The sequence below is a fragment of the Strongylocentrotus purpuratus genome, unplaced genomic scaffold (genome assembly GCF_000002235.5).
Source record: "Strongylocentrotus purpuratus isolate Spur 01 unplaced genomic scaffold, Spur_5.0 spur5_scaffold_6, whole genome shotgun sequence".
In the NCBI taxonomy this organism is placed as follows: Eukaryota; Metazoa; Echinodermata; class Echinoidea; order Camarodonta; family Strongylocentrotidae; genus Strongylocentrotus; species Strongylocentrotus purpuratus.
In genome coordinates, this window is record NW_022145612.1 from 21,476,046 (window position 1) to 21,491,444 (window position 15,399).

Consider the following 15,399-nt stretch of genomic DNA (forward strand, 5'->3'; position numbering starts at 1 on the left):
TGCATACGTGTTTGAGAGAATGTGATTTGCAATGTCAATTACAGTATGCAGGTTTTTGCGATTTTTTTTTTCTTCTCATGTGCAAAAGTTTTTATTTTATTTCGGGTACTATTTGCCTATTAAGATTATCATGATAGTGTCTTATTTCTTCTAACCAAGCATCTAAAGAAAGCTTTTTGCAAATTCAAATATTCAAACGTTACGAGTAAATTATTTCACGGTAAATAATTATTTACGTTTGTTTGAATTTCCCAAACACCATGAGTAAAAATATCTGATACTCTGAAAAATTTTGAAGGTACGTGGTCTCGGCTTGGATTTTTTTTTTGTACAAAATACCCCCCCCCCCCTTTTTTTTTCTAAATCCTGGGTACGCCACTGCCTACAAGTAACTTTTTTTTCTCATAAAGCCCGTGAATTTTCATAAAGTCTGTGTTAAAAGCCGCTGTGGATGACCCTTGACTCTATGTGAATGCATTATGTTAAATTTGTTAGCTTGTGTCTTGCAGACAAGCTAACGAAGTCACATTTATTTCATCTGAATTTAAATCAAGGAAGGAGGTAGCAAGTACATTTTGTAAGTCGTCGGATAAAGTTTCTAGTTTTGTGGAAGATGCATTGTGTTTTGTTTTTTCTTTGTTTTTATGATTTATGGTTCATTTTGAGAAGTCAGTATGAGCAACAACTAAATTTATGGTGATGTCTTTTTATAGTATTTTTTACCGTCACTGTCTTTTTTTTAATCTGAAATTTTTCTATTTAGGTAACTTTTCATTTTTTTCTTGAACCAGTGGCAATTGATTCTGCAGGAATTTTGGTTCAAATGTGTAGGTGTGTTATCTTCTTTATATTTCACAAAGGTTTAATATTGTATTAGTAATTACACTTATAGTCTAATAATTGAAAATAACACAAATTATAAAGTTAATCAAATATGACTGAACATAGCACAGTTATAAATAGCAGAATTTACTAAGATACATTGTAAAACACTTTAAGAAAATTTAATTTGTAGGTCATAGTAGCGAGTTCAGGTCATGCTGCATATTACAGAAAGCAAATAGGTGTTACTAAAGGAAACTTATCATTTTAGCATACAGAAGACATTTCCTTTGCTTACTCTTTATAGTGTGTTAGTTTAACCAAAGAGAAATGCTTCAACAATGTAAGATGCACCTCTAATTTCATTTCAATTACTTATGGTATGTAATATCCCTTTTTTTAACATCATCATTCAGACGTAATATTAAAAATTACAATGACTGTAATGTTTATTTAATCCTTTTGAAATGCATTGAGATTTTGAACATTATCTTTGGTGTTTATTTAATTGATGTCTCTGCTTTGAGAGTTTTTATATTGGAAGAGCTATGTTTCCCTATTTTAGAGGATCAACTCTCAAAGGTCGTATGTGGTATTTCAATGTGGCATGGAGGTACAACATCATCATACAAATTACAGATTTACACGAAATAAAAGATCACAAAGGGAAAGTTTGAAATGGACTACACTTTTTATGACTCTTTAATCAAATATGAATTGACTTCCAAACCATTTGTATGGAGGTCTACTCTTATTTACAAACTACATCTGGAAGACTGCAGTGGGTCAAATCGATGTTTTAGGGTCATAAAGAGATGAGAAGAATAGAGACTCTAATGAACAAGAAAAGAGAGGGGTGTATATAGTGACTGGGAAAAGAGACCGAATGAGAGAGAAAGAGAAAGTGGATGAGAAAGAGGAAGAGAGAGACAGAGACAGACAGAGACAGACAGAGAGACAGAGAGACAGATAGAGGGGGACCATGAGAGATGAATGAGGATAAAGTGAGAGATAGCAAGCGGATAAGAAAGAGGATTCTAAAGAGAAAGATGGAGAAAGAGAGGGAGAGAGAGAGGGGGGGGGGACTAGGCGAATGAGGACAAAGTGAGAGATAGCAAGCGGATAAGAAAGAGGATTCTAAAGAGAAAGATGGAGAAAGAGAGAGAGAGAGAGGGGGGGACTAGGCGAATGAGGACAAAGTGAGAGATAGCAAGCGGATAAGAAAGAGGATTCTAAAGAAAAAGATGGAGAGAGAGAGAGAGAGAGAGAGAGAGGGGGGACTAGGTGAATGAGGACAAAGTGAGAGATAGCAAGCGGATAAGAAAGAGGATTCTAAAGAGAAAGATGGAGAGAGAGAGAGAGAGAGAGAGGGGGGGGGGAACTAGATAGCAAAGGAAATGATATGCTAGTATAGTACAGAGAATAAACTATTGTTTAGAAAAGTACATATTCCCAATCATTGGAATAAATCCAAAGGAATAATGCAGATTAATAAGATCACACTCTAACTCGTTTCTGAAATTTTATTTTCAAACCTAATGTAAATACGTAAGGCATGTCCATATTTCTATCCTCTATATTCCGTGTGAATTTGATTATTCTGGACTCGCATTTTCTCACTAACAATTCAAATGACAGTATCCAACTACCCACACTTACCCAAACAGTTACGTGATTATAATCGAATCAAAATGAACTGACAAGGTTACAATTGAGCCTCATAATAGGCCCCTATATGTAAATATCATTATATAAAACAGTAAGAGACAATGCGATTATTCATCATAATTAGTGGCACTGAATTGGTTGCCTGTTTTTATGCATTGATTGTGCGCAGATAATTGAAAATTGAACATTGCATCGCTTATTGTCTTCGAATTTGAAATGTATACTGCTTTACATATTTATTTTCTCTCTTTTTATAATGTTTCTCCATGAGAGAAAACCACACCTTGGCTGTGCACCTGCTGTAATTTAATGATACAGTACAGGAAATTACTTTTCTATAGAAAAGAACAATATTCTCCATTCCCATCGAAAACTAGTGCTTATGATGCATACCCTTACTAATATATACCCAATATTATTTAGATAGTGACAAGTGATTATAATAGATATGATATATATAATAATAACAGATTCATAAGTTCACCCTCTATACCCGTTCTTGACATTAATTCAAACGTAATGTAAATACGGACTTCGAACATTCAATCTATGCCCCTTTACATATTGATATTTCTTTCTCTGTATAATTATTTTTTTTCCATGAGAGAAAACCACGCCTTGGCTGTGCACCTGTTATAAATTAATGTTACACATTTCTTTGTAAATGAATGTAAACTGTCAAAATGTAACTTTATAATAACAGTAAATTGATCAAATTAAGACTCTTCTGCCAGTATATGCGCTATAAGCTGATATTTATATATAAATATATAAATATTTTTAAAACGTTATACACCAAATTTGGTCCAAAGGCCACTAATTGTGATCAAGGTTTTTTTCTATATGAGTATACGTACATTTGGCAATTAGAATACCAGTGGAATGTTCCGAACCATTATTAAATACCATTATGAACAATAAAGGCCTCATGAGAACCAATCTCACGAAAGCATAACGCCCCAATGTTAATATTTGATTGATCATTGTTTACAATGGCGTAGATAATTATGCAGGGGGCATGATTAATAATAATGATAATAAAGTGGGAAGACCGAAAGAGACAGAGACAGAGAGACGGAGATAGATAGATAGATAGAGAGAGAGAGAGAGAGAGAGAGAGAGAGAGAGAGAGAGAGGAGGGGGATGCTTATTGTGAAAAGAAAATGTTAAAACTCTTTCCGAAATCTCCCCTGCCCTTTTTCCCGTCTTTCGGTCTTCACACTTTTGTATTTGCATTCGAGAGGAGAGGGGGTCGTGCCCCCTGTCGAGTCCATTCAACATGTTTAACTTTGCCCCCCCCCCCCCAATCCCCCATGACACCGGTGCCCTCTCAGTCGCGGAGTGGATCTTCGCTACGCCACTGAAATAATGTCTAGATATCAAAGTTTTTTTGAATATTTTGGCAAGTCTAAGGAATCTTGTTCTATACGTTCTCGACATCATAATTATGCCAACTATTCCAAGTTGACAGCCCTCCTCTAGCTTGGCTCGACCAAATAACGAAGAACATTGTGTATCTTTTTGTCTATTATTTTTTTTTTTTTCATTCTTGATAACATATGCATAAGAGAGATAATTACCAAATGACTTGCCCATTTATACACTCGACTGTCTATCGTAGCCGTACTGATAAACATATTTATAATTCCTGGTGATAAAGTAGAGGTATACCATGTTGAGGATGATGACGCCAGCCAAGAGGAAAAAGTAGTACTCAAGATGGCCCTTGTTGATATCATTAGGTATCCATTCATGACCTAAGAGTAAAAACAAGATTATGATTTCAAAAGGAAACGGTAAATGTAGGCATACAGAATGTCTGTTGAGAGCCAGAATGACTTAAGCTGATAGCACGACACACCCTGGCGCCATTTTCTCGAAGGCGTCATAAGTCTAAGTTCGTGGACATCCCATAGAAACGCGTGTTAATTCTATATCACACGTTTCAATGGGATGTCTAAGAAGTTAGTCTTATGACGGTTTCGAGAAACGGCCCCCTGCTAGATAAGATATAAAACTTGCAAATAAACCACTGCACTGCCTAAATATTGGTAATTCAAACTTCTCCGACGGCTGTAGCTTCTCATCATGATCTTGTGCAAATATTCTAAATCACAGAGTGACAGCGTTCAAATGGTGGCCTCAGTTGTCTCTATATTGTTAGATTACAATTTGAATCTACACTGCTGTCACTCCTCGGCCCTTTCATTTGGTGATTTACCCCCCTCCTTTTTTGTTTTCTAGAGTTCATGTATATTACAATTATGAATATAAATTATTTGTGTTTACATACCTGCGGAGGCAGCGTTGACGATGATAACCAGTAAAGATCCAACATAGCTGCCGATTCCATTATAAAAGAGATATATCCCGGTGATAAATGCTTGAAGGGATTTGGGGGACTGAGAAAAGGCGAATTCTAGACCTGGAAATGACAACGTGGAAAAGAGAAATATAAAGAGTATGAGTTGGCAGGAAAACAGAATCATCAACTTTGCCATTTCTCAGTGTGTTATTTTATATAAGTTCCAAAGATTCATTTTACTGTCAGTTCTCCGGCATGAACTCCACCTTTCCAAAAAAATGTGACCAGGCTTACGTCCGTTTTCAATTTGTTCTTTGGGTATATACAGGGTCAACAGGGTCAGGATAGCTTTTAAATCTGGAAACATTTTTGTCGAATCATGCAATATTGCATTTCTCCGAATAAGTGTACAGTACAAATGTGTAAGTGTACTACACTTACACATTTTTACAATATATGTTCAAGGAGGTACCAGCACTTAATCTGCCCCACGAATTTCTTCTGCTACACGTGACAAAAACGGTTTATCACTTTTGTTTTACTAGCGGCGAGCCAATTTAATTAGACTATCTAGGACTCTTCTTATATGGGCCTGCTGTATGTATGACCAACTGTTGTCTGTTGACACCTGAAGTGGCTAGGGGCCTATTGTTCGCAATTGCAAAACATTCATGGTACAAAAAGGCATTCTGAGGTAATCGGGCATGATCAATTAAAAATTAATTATTTAGGCTGATATTTAATTCATTTCTGAAAGTTAGTTCACCATGAGTCATATAGGGCAATTGCTTCTCACTGTGCATGGTGATTTCCCCTTTTATATTCTTTAGTTTAAACGTGCAAATTTAAACAAATCCTTTATCGCTTTTCCATAACATGTTCATTATGTTTTGGGGATTCCTTTTTTTTTTCGTTTTGGATGAGAAAAGGGGTGGGGAGTCTCCCCGAAATCAGCATAAATTATTTAGTATTAAAAGGAAAATAAGCTTGACATTCACCGCAAGTGGTATTTAAAGGTCGGGTGACATCCAAATATAGGTTGATTCCTGTTCATTTGCAGGGCTGCATACAACTCATATTTTGTTATTCAAACATCTACATATATTTCATAGATTTTTTAATATTTTTAAAAATAATGAGATCTGGAGCATTTTTTTAGGGTAGAGCTTAGCAGGTCTGAGAAAATGATTTTTGTTAATAATTAAAATCAACTTATATCTGGATGTCACCCGCCCTTTAACAAAAACACACCCAAAACCTCTCTCAACATCTTTCTAAAATAATTACTTTTCCTTCTTTTCTCAGTAGTGATTAAAATATATTGGTGTATTACCTGTGATGAGAACAAAAGTATCCGCAATGCCAATGAAAATATATTGCGGAATTTGAACGAGGATTGAGAGCGATGAAGCATGGAAAATGACTCCTGAAATTGTCTGGTCAAGACTCCCGCCATTTTTGATAACGTGTTTACGAATGATCTCGACCATGGCAGCATATAAGACAGACAGAAGCCCAGATACGAGACCAAATGCTATCATAAGTAAAATGACAAGAAACATCAAAATAAACGTTTTAAAATGTGTCATTAAAATTTCGTCTTTACATGAAGAGAACTTTAAATATTGGTTCATAGTCAAATCTTGATAATGCGGGGACTTAATATCAACAACAAAAATCAGAGATATATAGCTGTCATTGATAAAAATATGTGACATCTCCCCGAATCTTTTGCACGCAAGGATGGTGTTTTGTATAATTCTGCATAATGTTCAAAATCAATACATTATCAAAACAAAAATATGGTTTAGAAGATTACTCAACGCTGCCTGATTTTTTTTCACATGGAATCGCTGAGATAAAAGTGAATGAATGTAATTCCCTTAATTGATTTTGCATTGATCATTATAGGAGCATTCACACGCTCCCCAAAAAAGTGAGATTACAATCCCGAGTCAGAATCGGATTCAAACAGCAAGATACTGACGGCGATTCAAAAATCGTTTTTTAAATTCACTTATTGCTGTACGTGTGGTATCCCCTACAGACTCAACCCAGACGACTACTCATGGACTACCATCCTAGGGCAATATTATTACCAAATGCCACCGGGACAAAATGTACTTTTCCCTAGAGTATAGAAATTTAAAAAATTAGTGTCGTAGTCGAGTGGTTTAAGCACTTGACTTGAAATTCAAAGGTCGTGGTTCGCTCCCCGACATGGCAATAATGTCCTTTGGCAAGGCATTAATCTTCATTTGCCACACTCGACCCAGGTGAGGTAAATGGGTACCTGGCAGGAATTAATTTCTTGAAATGCTGGAGCGCTGTAATGGCAGCCATAGGATAAAGCCGGGGTAATTAGTACGCCTCGGAATAGAATATTTCTAGATAGGCAGCGCTATAGAAATGCCTTTTATTATTATAGTAAATGGGTCTTACCAAGAGCAATCATATAGTTGTACAATGTAGCTATTCACCATTAAAACAAATCATGCATGTGGTATAATCCTCAGGTAGGTCGACAAAGAATTTTGCTACGAAATAGTCTTTACATTACCCATTCGTTTGACCAGTGTGACTCTTATTCCTCGACGCTCAAGGAGAGGATAGACGACGCGATCGACGATGGGTACGGTGATTATGACTGACAGAGGTACAAAGAGAGCTAAGAAAGCTACTGGAATACCCTCCAGATCCATTCGCTCTCCTTGGAGCAGATATGTCGTTGAGTACTGAAGTCAAGCATGATGGAAGAATGAGAGAAAAATAATGATACTAATATACCATACTTATATAGCGCATAATTACGAATAATTATGTCCCTATATGCGCTGTAAAAGAGAGAAGGAAAGAAAAAAAAAAGGTAAAATAGAGAAGAGTGAGATACACTCGGCATACTCCCTTAATTCATCAGTTAACATTGGACATTGTTTCTATAAAAAGAAACATTTTAAGATGAGCTTTCAAATTGTCACACTTAATTTTTGGTATATTCGGGCAAGTTATTCCAAAGCTCTGCTGATGCAACCCTAACAGAGCATGACCCATAGAACTGTGTATTTATTTGAGGCATAGTAACGATAGCATTTTGGGAAGACCCAAGGTTTTTGTTAATTTCGTAGTAAGCAGTCGAGTCAAATACGTAGGAGCCAATCCTTTAAGGTTAAGACAATGATTTCGAACTCGACTCTAGCATGATCAGTTTAATTTCTTCAATATAAGAGAGATAGAATCATTTAGACGGTACCTCGTGACAAGCCAGGAGAAGTAGACCTATAAACATGTGTATTGTAAAGAAAAGGCCGCTTTCATAACATTTCTCATGAAATAAGTCTGATAATGATTTGGAAGTCAATTTGGTTACAACTTTTGCAGTTAACTACTACATGACATTTGTATCAGATTTAATATTCTATTTGAAAGACAACGTCTGGGTCACAATCACCTGAAACCGTATAGTGTTATAGAGAATGACTACTGATAAAACGAGGAGGGTGTTGAGGAACCATTTTAATTCCTCCACGGCTTCGTTTGTATAAGGTCCGCCATTTTCACTCTTTAGCCGCTCCAAACATCCACGTTGATCAACTACGTTTCGTTCAACGATCACCATATCGTCATCAGATAATCTCGACGACGTTCCCTCGCCAGCATCGAGTCGATGAAGCTGGGCTGGATTCCCGTTCACCTCTGCTAAGAGTGGATTAGTGTCGGCAGAACGACCACAACAACTTCCCTGAGCACAGCAGCAACAACAGCAATACATTGAACAACATGTGCCATCTCTCTCCGAATGCATTGTTATCGCGGTCTTCAGCATCCGAAGGACTTGTAGCAACGCCTGATTACCTATATAAGAGCCAAACCCAATAGCATTAAGAGAGAGCCAGATATACAGAGGGAGAGACAGAGAAAGAGAGAGACAGAGACAGAGAGAGAGAGAGACAGAAGAGAGAGAGAGAGGGGGGGGAGAAAGGAAAAATTAGATGCCGTCCAAGATGGTGCGATCCCATATAAAATCATGATACAACTAACTAACTTTACTGTTTCATACCGTTACATGTTTCATTACTACTTTATTTTCCCCATTTCTTTTCACTCTCATTCAAGTACATCTTTTAAGATCAATTTTCATACTGATTAAAAACAAACAATTTCATGTGATAAATGTAATAGCCTACAACTCTACATGTTGGACTAAGTAACATACACGCACATGATATTTATTACAAATATAAAACATATCCGGAAGTGATCTTGTACATAAATTGATGACTAAAATGACAACAACCGATTCCGGCACAAAAAGGTGTATTATTAAACAAAATATAACATGTTGGCAAGTAAAGAGAGAACATAACAAGAGAGATTTAAATTGACTGAATCTAATTTGAGTTATCATGGTTCTATACCATAATTCTGATCAAGATATTTATAAATATAAAACGATAACATTACATTAACAGTGCACGGTGTGGAATAGTGGAAGGAGAGAAAGGGGTGGAGGGAGGGAGGAGGAGGGGGAGGGGGAGGGGGATATATAAACTACATGTTATTAAGGATGCCAAAGATTTAACTGCATCAAAACTATTTTGTTTGTTTGTTTGTTTGTTTTATTTATTCACCATGTAAAATAACTGTTTACATTATAATAAAATACAGTGGGTTACATTGATATATAATACATAGTAGGAACAATGTAGCGCAACGTCCCTAAGTAACATAGTTGATAATTATTAGGTAAAAATAGAACATGGCTTAAAATAAGACATTCGTTACAAAAATAAAACAAAATACAAAAATCATGCCCCTCAACGTCTTTGAATAACAAGCAAAAACAAGAAAATACGTAACAATAATGTTGAAACGTCAGTATTACCTTTCGGTGGTCTTATTTTGTAGAAATCTCGACCCACAGCGAAGACGACAATACCGACGACGTTGAAACAGAGAACAACGATGAAGCCCAAGAAGAAAGAAACATTTTGCTCGACGTATGAAAGTACAGAATACGTAAACAAAGGAGCAATCTCGGAGATGAGGTACACCCTATTCTCAAAATGAAAATAAAATACATTTTATTTAGTCATGATATCACTTTCATCAGAATTAGAAATATTTATAATATTTGTCACATTTCCATGTTTACTGGGTATACATAATCAAAGATAAAGAAGTGTAAAATACTTTAATAATATATCAACATAACCAGGTTTTATAACTTGTTTCAATCTATCTTTTAACATGATAATTTTATCATGTAGCACATTTTTGTATTTTTTAGAAAGGAGAATATTTAAATCGATGATGTTCAATAGATAATATATGGTATATTTGAAGGCTTCAAATTCAAGAAAATAAATTGTATAATCAACTTTTTTCGAGATTGAAGAAAAAAGGGGGAAAGAAGTTTCTATGCTAATTTATTCATACAGTGGACATGCTTCCAAACTAAATGACCAGAAAAGAATAGCAAAACTCTATAATTAAAGTCTATAATTTTTTTAAATTTAGATCATCTTCATCTTGAATTGAAATGATTTCGTACCTTATCATATCAATAAAAATGTAATGTCCTGATATACGAGACAAGACCTACCAATGATAGGTGCTTCGTATCGCTCTAGTTCCACACTCTTCAACTTGAATGGCGGTGAAGGGAGCACAACACGCCTTGAGGGGGGCGGTACCAATGTTAACGATGAAGAGAGTAATGACGAAGAAGACTCGTTTGGTTTCTAGGTTAAACCCAAAGGATGGACCATAGTCGTTTGACCATTCATAAGCTACCAAAGGCAGCACAGCGGTACCTGAAATATTGTTGAAGTTAGAAGAATGTCATTCCTTGTGCCTATCAAAGATTGGAAAGGGCTCTGCTTCTTGACATTTTCAATCAACAGCCAGTGCTCCGATGAAAAGACGTACACTCACACTATATACAGTTGCCCATAAAGTTTGAATAATTCTTTCTTACCTCTTTTCATGAAGTGATCGTGACCAGGCGCGTACGCAGGGGGGGGGGGGGGGTGTGAGGTTAACCCCCCCCCCTTGAGTTTCTTTTATGTGTATGTTTTGTGTATGATTTTTGTGAAAACCCCCCCCCCTTTTTTTTTTGCTTTTTTTTTTTTAAATTATGCCAATGGCTGACCTAAAAAAGGTGACCTTACCTCCCCCCAACGGAACAAAATGTCAAATTTTCAAATTTCGAGACCAAAAAAAAAAAGTGTCCGCTTATGTAACTTCTTTGTATAAGAAACTTAGGAACATGCATAGTTAGCTTAACAACCATCACATTTATGTTTTATGCAAAGCATTCATCGCGTCATGCCATATCAATGAATTCGATAGTTTTGCAATACAGTGCGTCCCAAAAAAAACAAAACCGAAAATTATCGATGTTTTATTATAACTTAATCACAATAAAAATTCATAAATGACATATTTGTAAAGCTTAGATACTCCTCTTTCAACAAATTTGAAGAGAGGGTACCCAAAAGTCATTTGGCGGACGGTATCTGAATTTCAAAGAGAAAATCACATTTCTAGAAGGTTCATCTTCTGCCCTTCCATATGACACCTCAATCAGCAAAAATGAGCCAGGAATAACAAAGTTCTGTCTATTTAAAGTAATGCTTGCATTTCCATAATTTGATTAAATGAATTCGTTTTCACTGGATGCCTGCCGTAGCAACAAGCAAAGTTGATAAAAGACTTAACTCCGTTTCGTTGACGATCAGCCATGAACAAAAAAGACGAAAGACAGAAAAGCATGGCTGATCGTCAACAAAACGTAATGAAAGAGGAGGATCTAAGCTTTACAAATATGTGTCATTTATTAATTATAAATCTGATTAAGTTATGATAAAACATCGATAATTCTCGGCTTCGTTTTTTCTGGGACGCAGAGTAAATAATTCCAGCAATAATTGTATCTGAGTCTCTATTTATATATTTATGTTTCTCTTTCTACTCACCTAGTAAGCATATTAGTGAGCCCAGGTATATGGAATTATAATTCCCCAGCCAGGAATCGGATAGCCATCCTCCGAAAATCGTAAAGACGTAATTCGTGCCGATAAAGACCAAACTAAAAACAGCAGCATTGGCGCTCGAATAACCCAGATCGTTCGTGCAGAAAAGAACGAGGTTCGTCAGGATACCGTAAAAGATAATTTTTTCAACGAAATTAAGAAAAGCAATGCATAATACCAAGACGGCATCACGGGTCGTGGGTTTGCTATCAAGAGCCTCTGATTCTGATGAACTGTTTTGGCTTGAAGCGGCTTGAACATTCGACGAATCTCCAGTATTCGACATTTTACAGCACTACCACAATTGCAAGGTTAAGACCGTAATGTCTTATCCACCATAATTACATTCAAATATAGCAATGTCATTTTGGATTTTTTGTTTGTTAAACAAGTGATAAAACTTAATAACATATCCTGGTAGGCATAATCTACTGTCTGTATACCTGCATCAATATATACACTGTTGGTCATAAAGGTGGAATAATTTTTTTTTCACCCCAATTTATGAAATGATTTTGAAAACGATTTCTTCCTAATAGATCTATATAGATAAAAGTATACATTCTCAAATTGTATTGAATAATAAGTTGCGAGTGTTTGTTTTGCGTGATTGCAAAATCACATGTATGCTACTATGCTTATCAACTAGGGGGCCTTCGTCCTTAAGTCATAACTGACAGTATGAGGATTAATGCCTCACAAAAGGGCACTAATATAGCACATCGACACGTTTTTTATCCTCGGGTCTCACAGTTACGAGGCCATTGCTTTGCCACTGAATCATGATTGTACGTAGGGGGTAGCCCCACAAATACTGTTGCCACGAAAAGTAGCAACATTAAGATATTATTGTTTCTCTTTAGCATCAGCAAATCTATGATAATGAAAAACCAACATAATTCTGAAAACTTGAAAGCTTAGAAAAGTTTCTGAAATGTTTTGAAAGACCCTTGGGACATATAGGCGGAAACAAAATTGGACGGAGGATATTTAATTACACTTCACATCTAATCATACAGCATTTTGAAATGAAAACAAATTTTATTTAAGCTCCTTGAAGACATGTGAAAAAAAAACAATCACTTATACTGCTTGACCCGATGTAGCTGAAATTACATGCATTTGTATATCATGCGGCTACAATTCACACACTGACTGGTACACAGAATTACAAATTACTCAGAATCAAATTGCAATTAAAAGATTCCGTCATGGCCATCTAGTTTGTTTGAATGATGTTGTCAATAGTACTTAACCTTTTAGACTCTGTAGTATGTATGTAGGTATTGACTGTCATTTATTAAAAAAATAAAAAATACCAGTGTGTTGGCTCAGTCAGTAGAGCGACCGCCACACAACCTGGAGGTCTTGTGTGCGAACCGCGGCCGCGTCATACCACAAGACGTTAAAGGGGGGGGGGGGGGGGTTTGAGGTTAAACCCCCCCCCTTGAGTTTCTTTTATGTGTATGTTTTGTGTATGATTTTCTGTGAAACCCCCCCCCCCCCCTTTTTTTTTTTTTTTTTTTTTTTTTTTTTGTAATAAAAAATTAAAAAAAAAAAAAAAATTTGTTGTAAATTATGCCAATGGCTGACCTAAAAAAGGTGACCTTACCTCCCCCTAACGGATCAAAATGTCAAATTTTCAAATTTCGAGACCCCCCCCCCCCCCCCCAAAAAAAAAAAAGTGTCCGCTTATGTAACTTCTTTGTATAAGAAACTTAGGAACATGCATAGTTAGCTTAACAACCATCACATCTATGTTTTATGCAAAGCATTCATCGCGTCATCCCATATCAATGAATTCGATAGTTTTGCAATACAGTGCGTCCCCAACAAAAAAAAACCCCGAAAATTATCGATGTTTTATTATAACTTAATCACAATAAAAATTCATAAATGACATATATTTGTAAAGCTTAGATACTCCTCTTTCAAGAAATTTGAAGAGAGGGTACCAAAAGTCATTTGGCGGACGGTATCTCAATTTCAAAGAGAAAATCACATTTCTAGAAGGTTCATCTTCTGCCCTTCCATATGACACCTCAATCAGCAAAAATGAGCCAGGAATAACAAAGTTCTGTCTATTTAAAGTAATGCTTGCAATTCCATAATTTGATTAAATGAATTCGTTTTCACTGGATGCCTGCCGTAGCAACAAGCAAAGTTGATAAAAGACTTAACTCCGTTTCGTTGACGATCAGCCATGAACAAAAAAGACGAAAGACAGAAAAGCATGGCTGATCGTCAACAAAACGTAATGAAAGAGGAGGATCTAAGCTTTACAAATATGTGTCATTTATTAATTATAAATCTGATTAAGTTATGATAAAACATCGATAATTCTCGGCTTCGTTTTTTTCTGGGACGCAGAGTAAATAATTCCAGCAATAATTGTATCTGAGTCTCTATTTACATATTTATGTTTCTCTTTCTACTCACCTAGTAAGCATATTAGTGAGCCCAGGTATATGGAATTATAATTCCCCAGCCAGGAATCGGATAGCCATCCTCCGAAAATCGTAAAGACGTAATTCGTGCCGATAAAGACCAAACTAAAAACAGCAGCATCGGCGCTCGAATAACCCAGATCGTTCGTGCAGAAAAGAACGAGGTTCGTCAGGATACCGTAAAAGATAATTTTTTCGACGAAATAAAGAGAAGCAATGCATAATACCAAGACGACATCACGGGTCGTGGGTTTGCTATCAAGAGCCTCTGATTCTGATGAACTGTTTTGGCTTGAAGCGGCTTGAACATTCGACGAATCTCCAGTATTCGACATTTTACAGCACTACCACAATTGCAAGGTTAAGACCGTAATGTCTTATCCACCATAATTACATTCAAATATTGCAATGTCATTTTGGATTTTTTTTGTTTTGTTAAACAAGTGATAAAACTTAATAACATATCCTGGTAGGCATAATCTACTGTCTGTATACCTGCATCAATATATACACTGTTGGTCATAAAGGTGGAATAATTTTTTTTCACCCCAATTTATGAAATGATTTTGAAAACGATTTCTTCCTCATAGATCTATAGATAAAAGTATACATTCTCAAATTGTATTGAATAATAAGTTGCGAGTGTTTGTTTTGCATGATTGCAAAATCACGTGTATGCTACTATGCTTATCAACTAGGGGGCCTACGTCCTTAAGTCATAACTGACAGTATGAGGATTAATGCCTCACAAAAGGGCACTAATATAGCACATCGACACGATTTTTATCCTCGGGTCTCACAGTTACGAGGCCATTGCTTTGCCACTGAATCATGACTGTACGTAGGGGGTAGCCCCACAAATACTGTTGCCATGACAAGTAGCAACATTAAGATATTATTGTTTCTCTTTAGCATCAGCAAATCTATGATAATGAAAAACCAACATAATTCTGAAAACTTGAAAGCTTAGAAAAGTTTCTGAAATGTTTTGAAAGACCCTTGGGACATATAGGCGGAAACAAAATTGGACGGAGGATATTTAATTACACTTCACATCTAATCATACAGCATTTTGAAATGAAAACAAATTTTATTTAAGCTCCTTGAAGACATGTGAAAAAAA

At 36.0% G+C, this 15,399-nt stretch overlaps 1 protein-coding gene across 1 annotated transcript; it reads right to left on the reverse strand.

The window, feature by feature from the left end:
* Positions 1 to 4,030: 4,030 nt before the first annotated feature.
* On the reverse strand, positions 4,031 to 12,183 carry LOC591533 (solute carrier family 15 member 4). Its single transcript, XM_030973059.1, has 8 exons — positions 11,773 to 12,183; positions 10,398 to 10,608; positions 9,678 to 9,847; positions 8,244 to 8,647; positions 7,356 to 7,530; positions 6,129 to 6,329; positions 4,784 to 4,915; positions 4,031 to 4,247 (listed from the first exon to the last, which is right to left on the reverse strand). Exons 1-8 carry the CDS (start codon positions 12,113 to 12,115, stop codon positions 4,087 to 4,089), a joined length of 1,797 nt encoding a protein of 598 aa, XP_030828919.1. The 5' UTR covers positions 12,116 to 12,183; the 3' UTR covers positions 4,031 to 4,086.
* Between the last annotated feature and the right edge of the window lie 3,216 nt (positions 12,184 to 15,399).

Coding starts and splice junctions, on each gene's coding strand:
- LOC591533 (XM_030973059.1), bottom strand. CDS start 12,115: ATGTCGAATACTGGAGATTCGTCGAATGTTCAAGCCGCTTCAAGCCAA. Junction 4,916..6,128: donor TACTTTTGTTCTCATCACAG/GTAATACACCAA, acceptor TGTCATTTCCAG/GTCTAGAATTCGCCTTTTCT. Junction 4,248..4,783: donor CGTCAACGCTGCCTCCGCAG/GTATGTAAACAC, acceptor TTTTACTCTTAG/GTCATGAATGGATACCTAAT.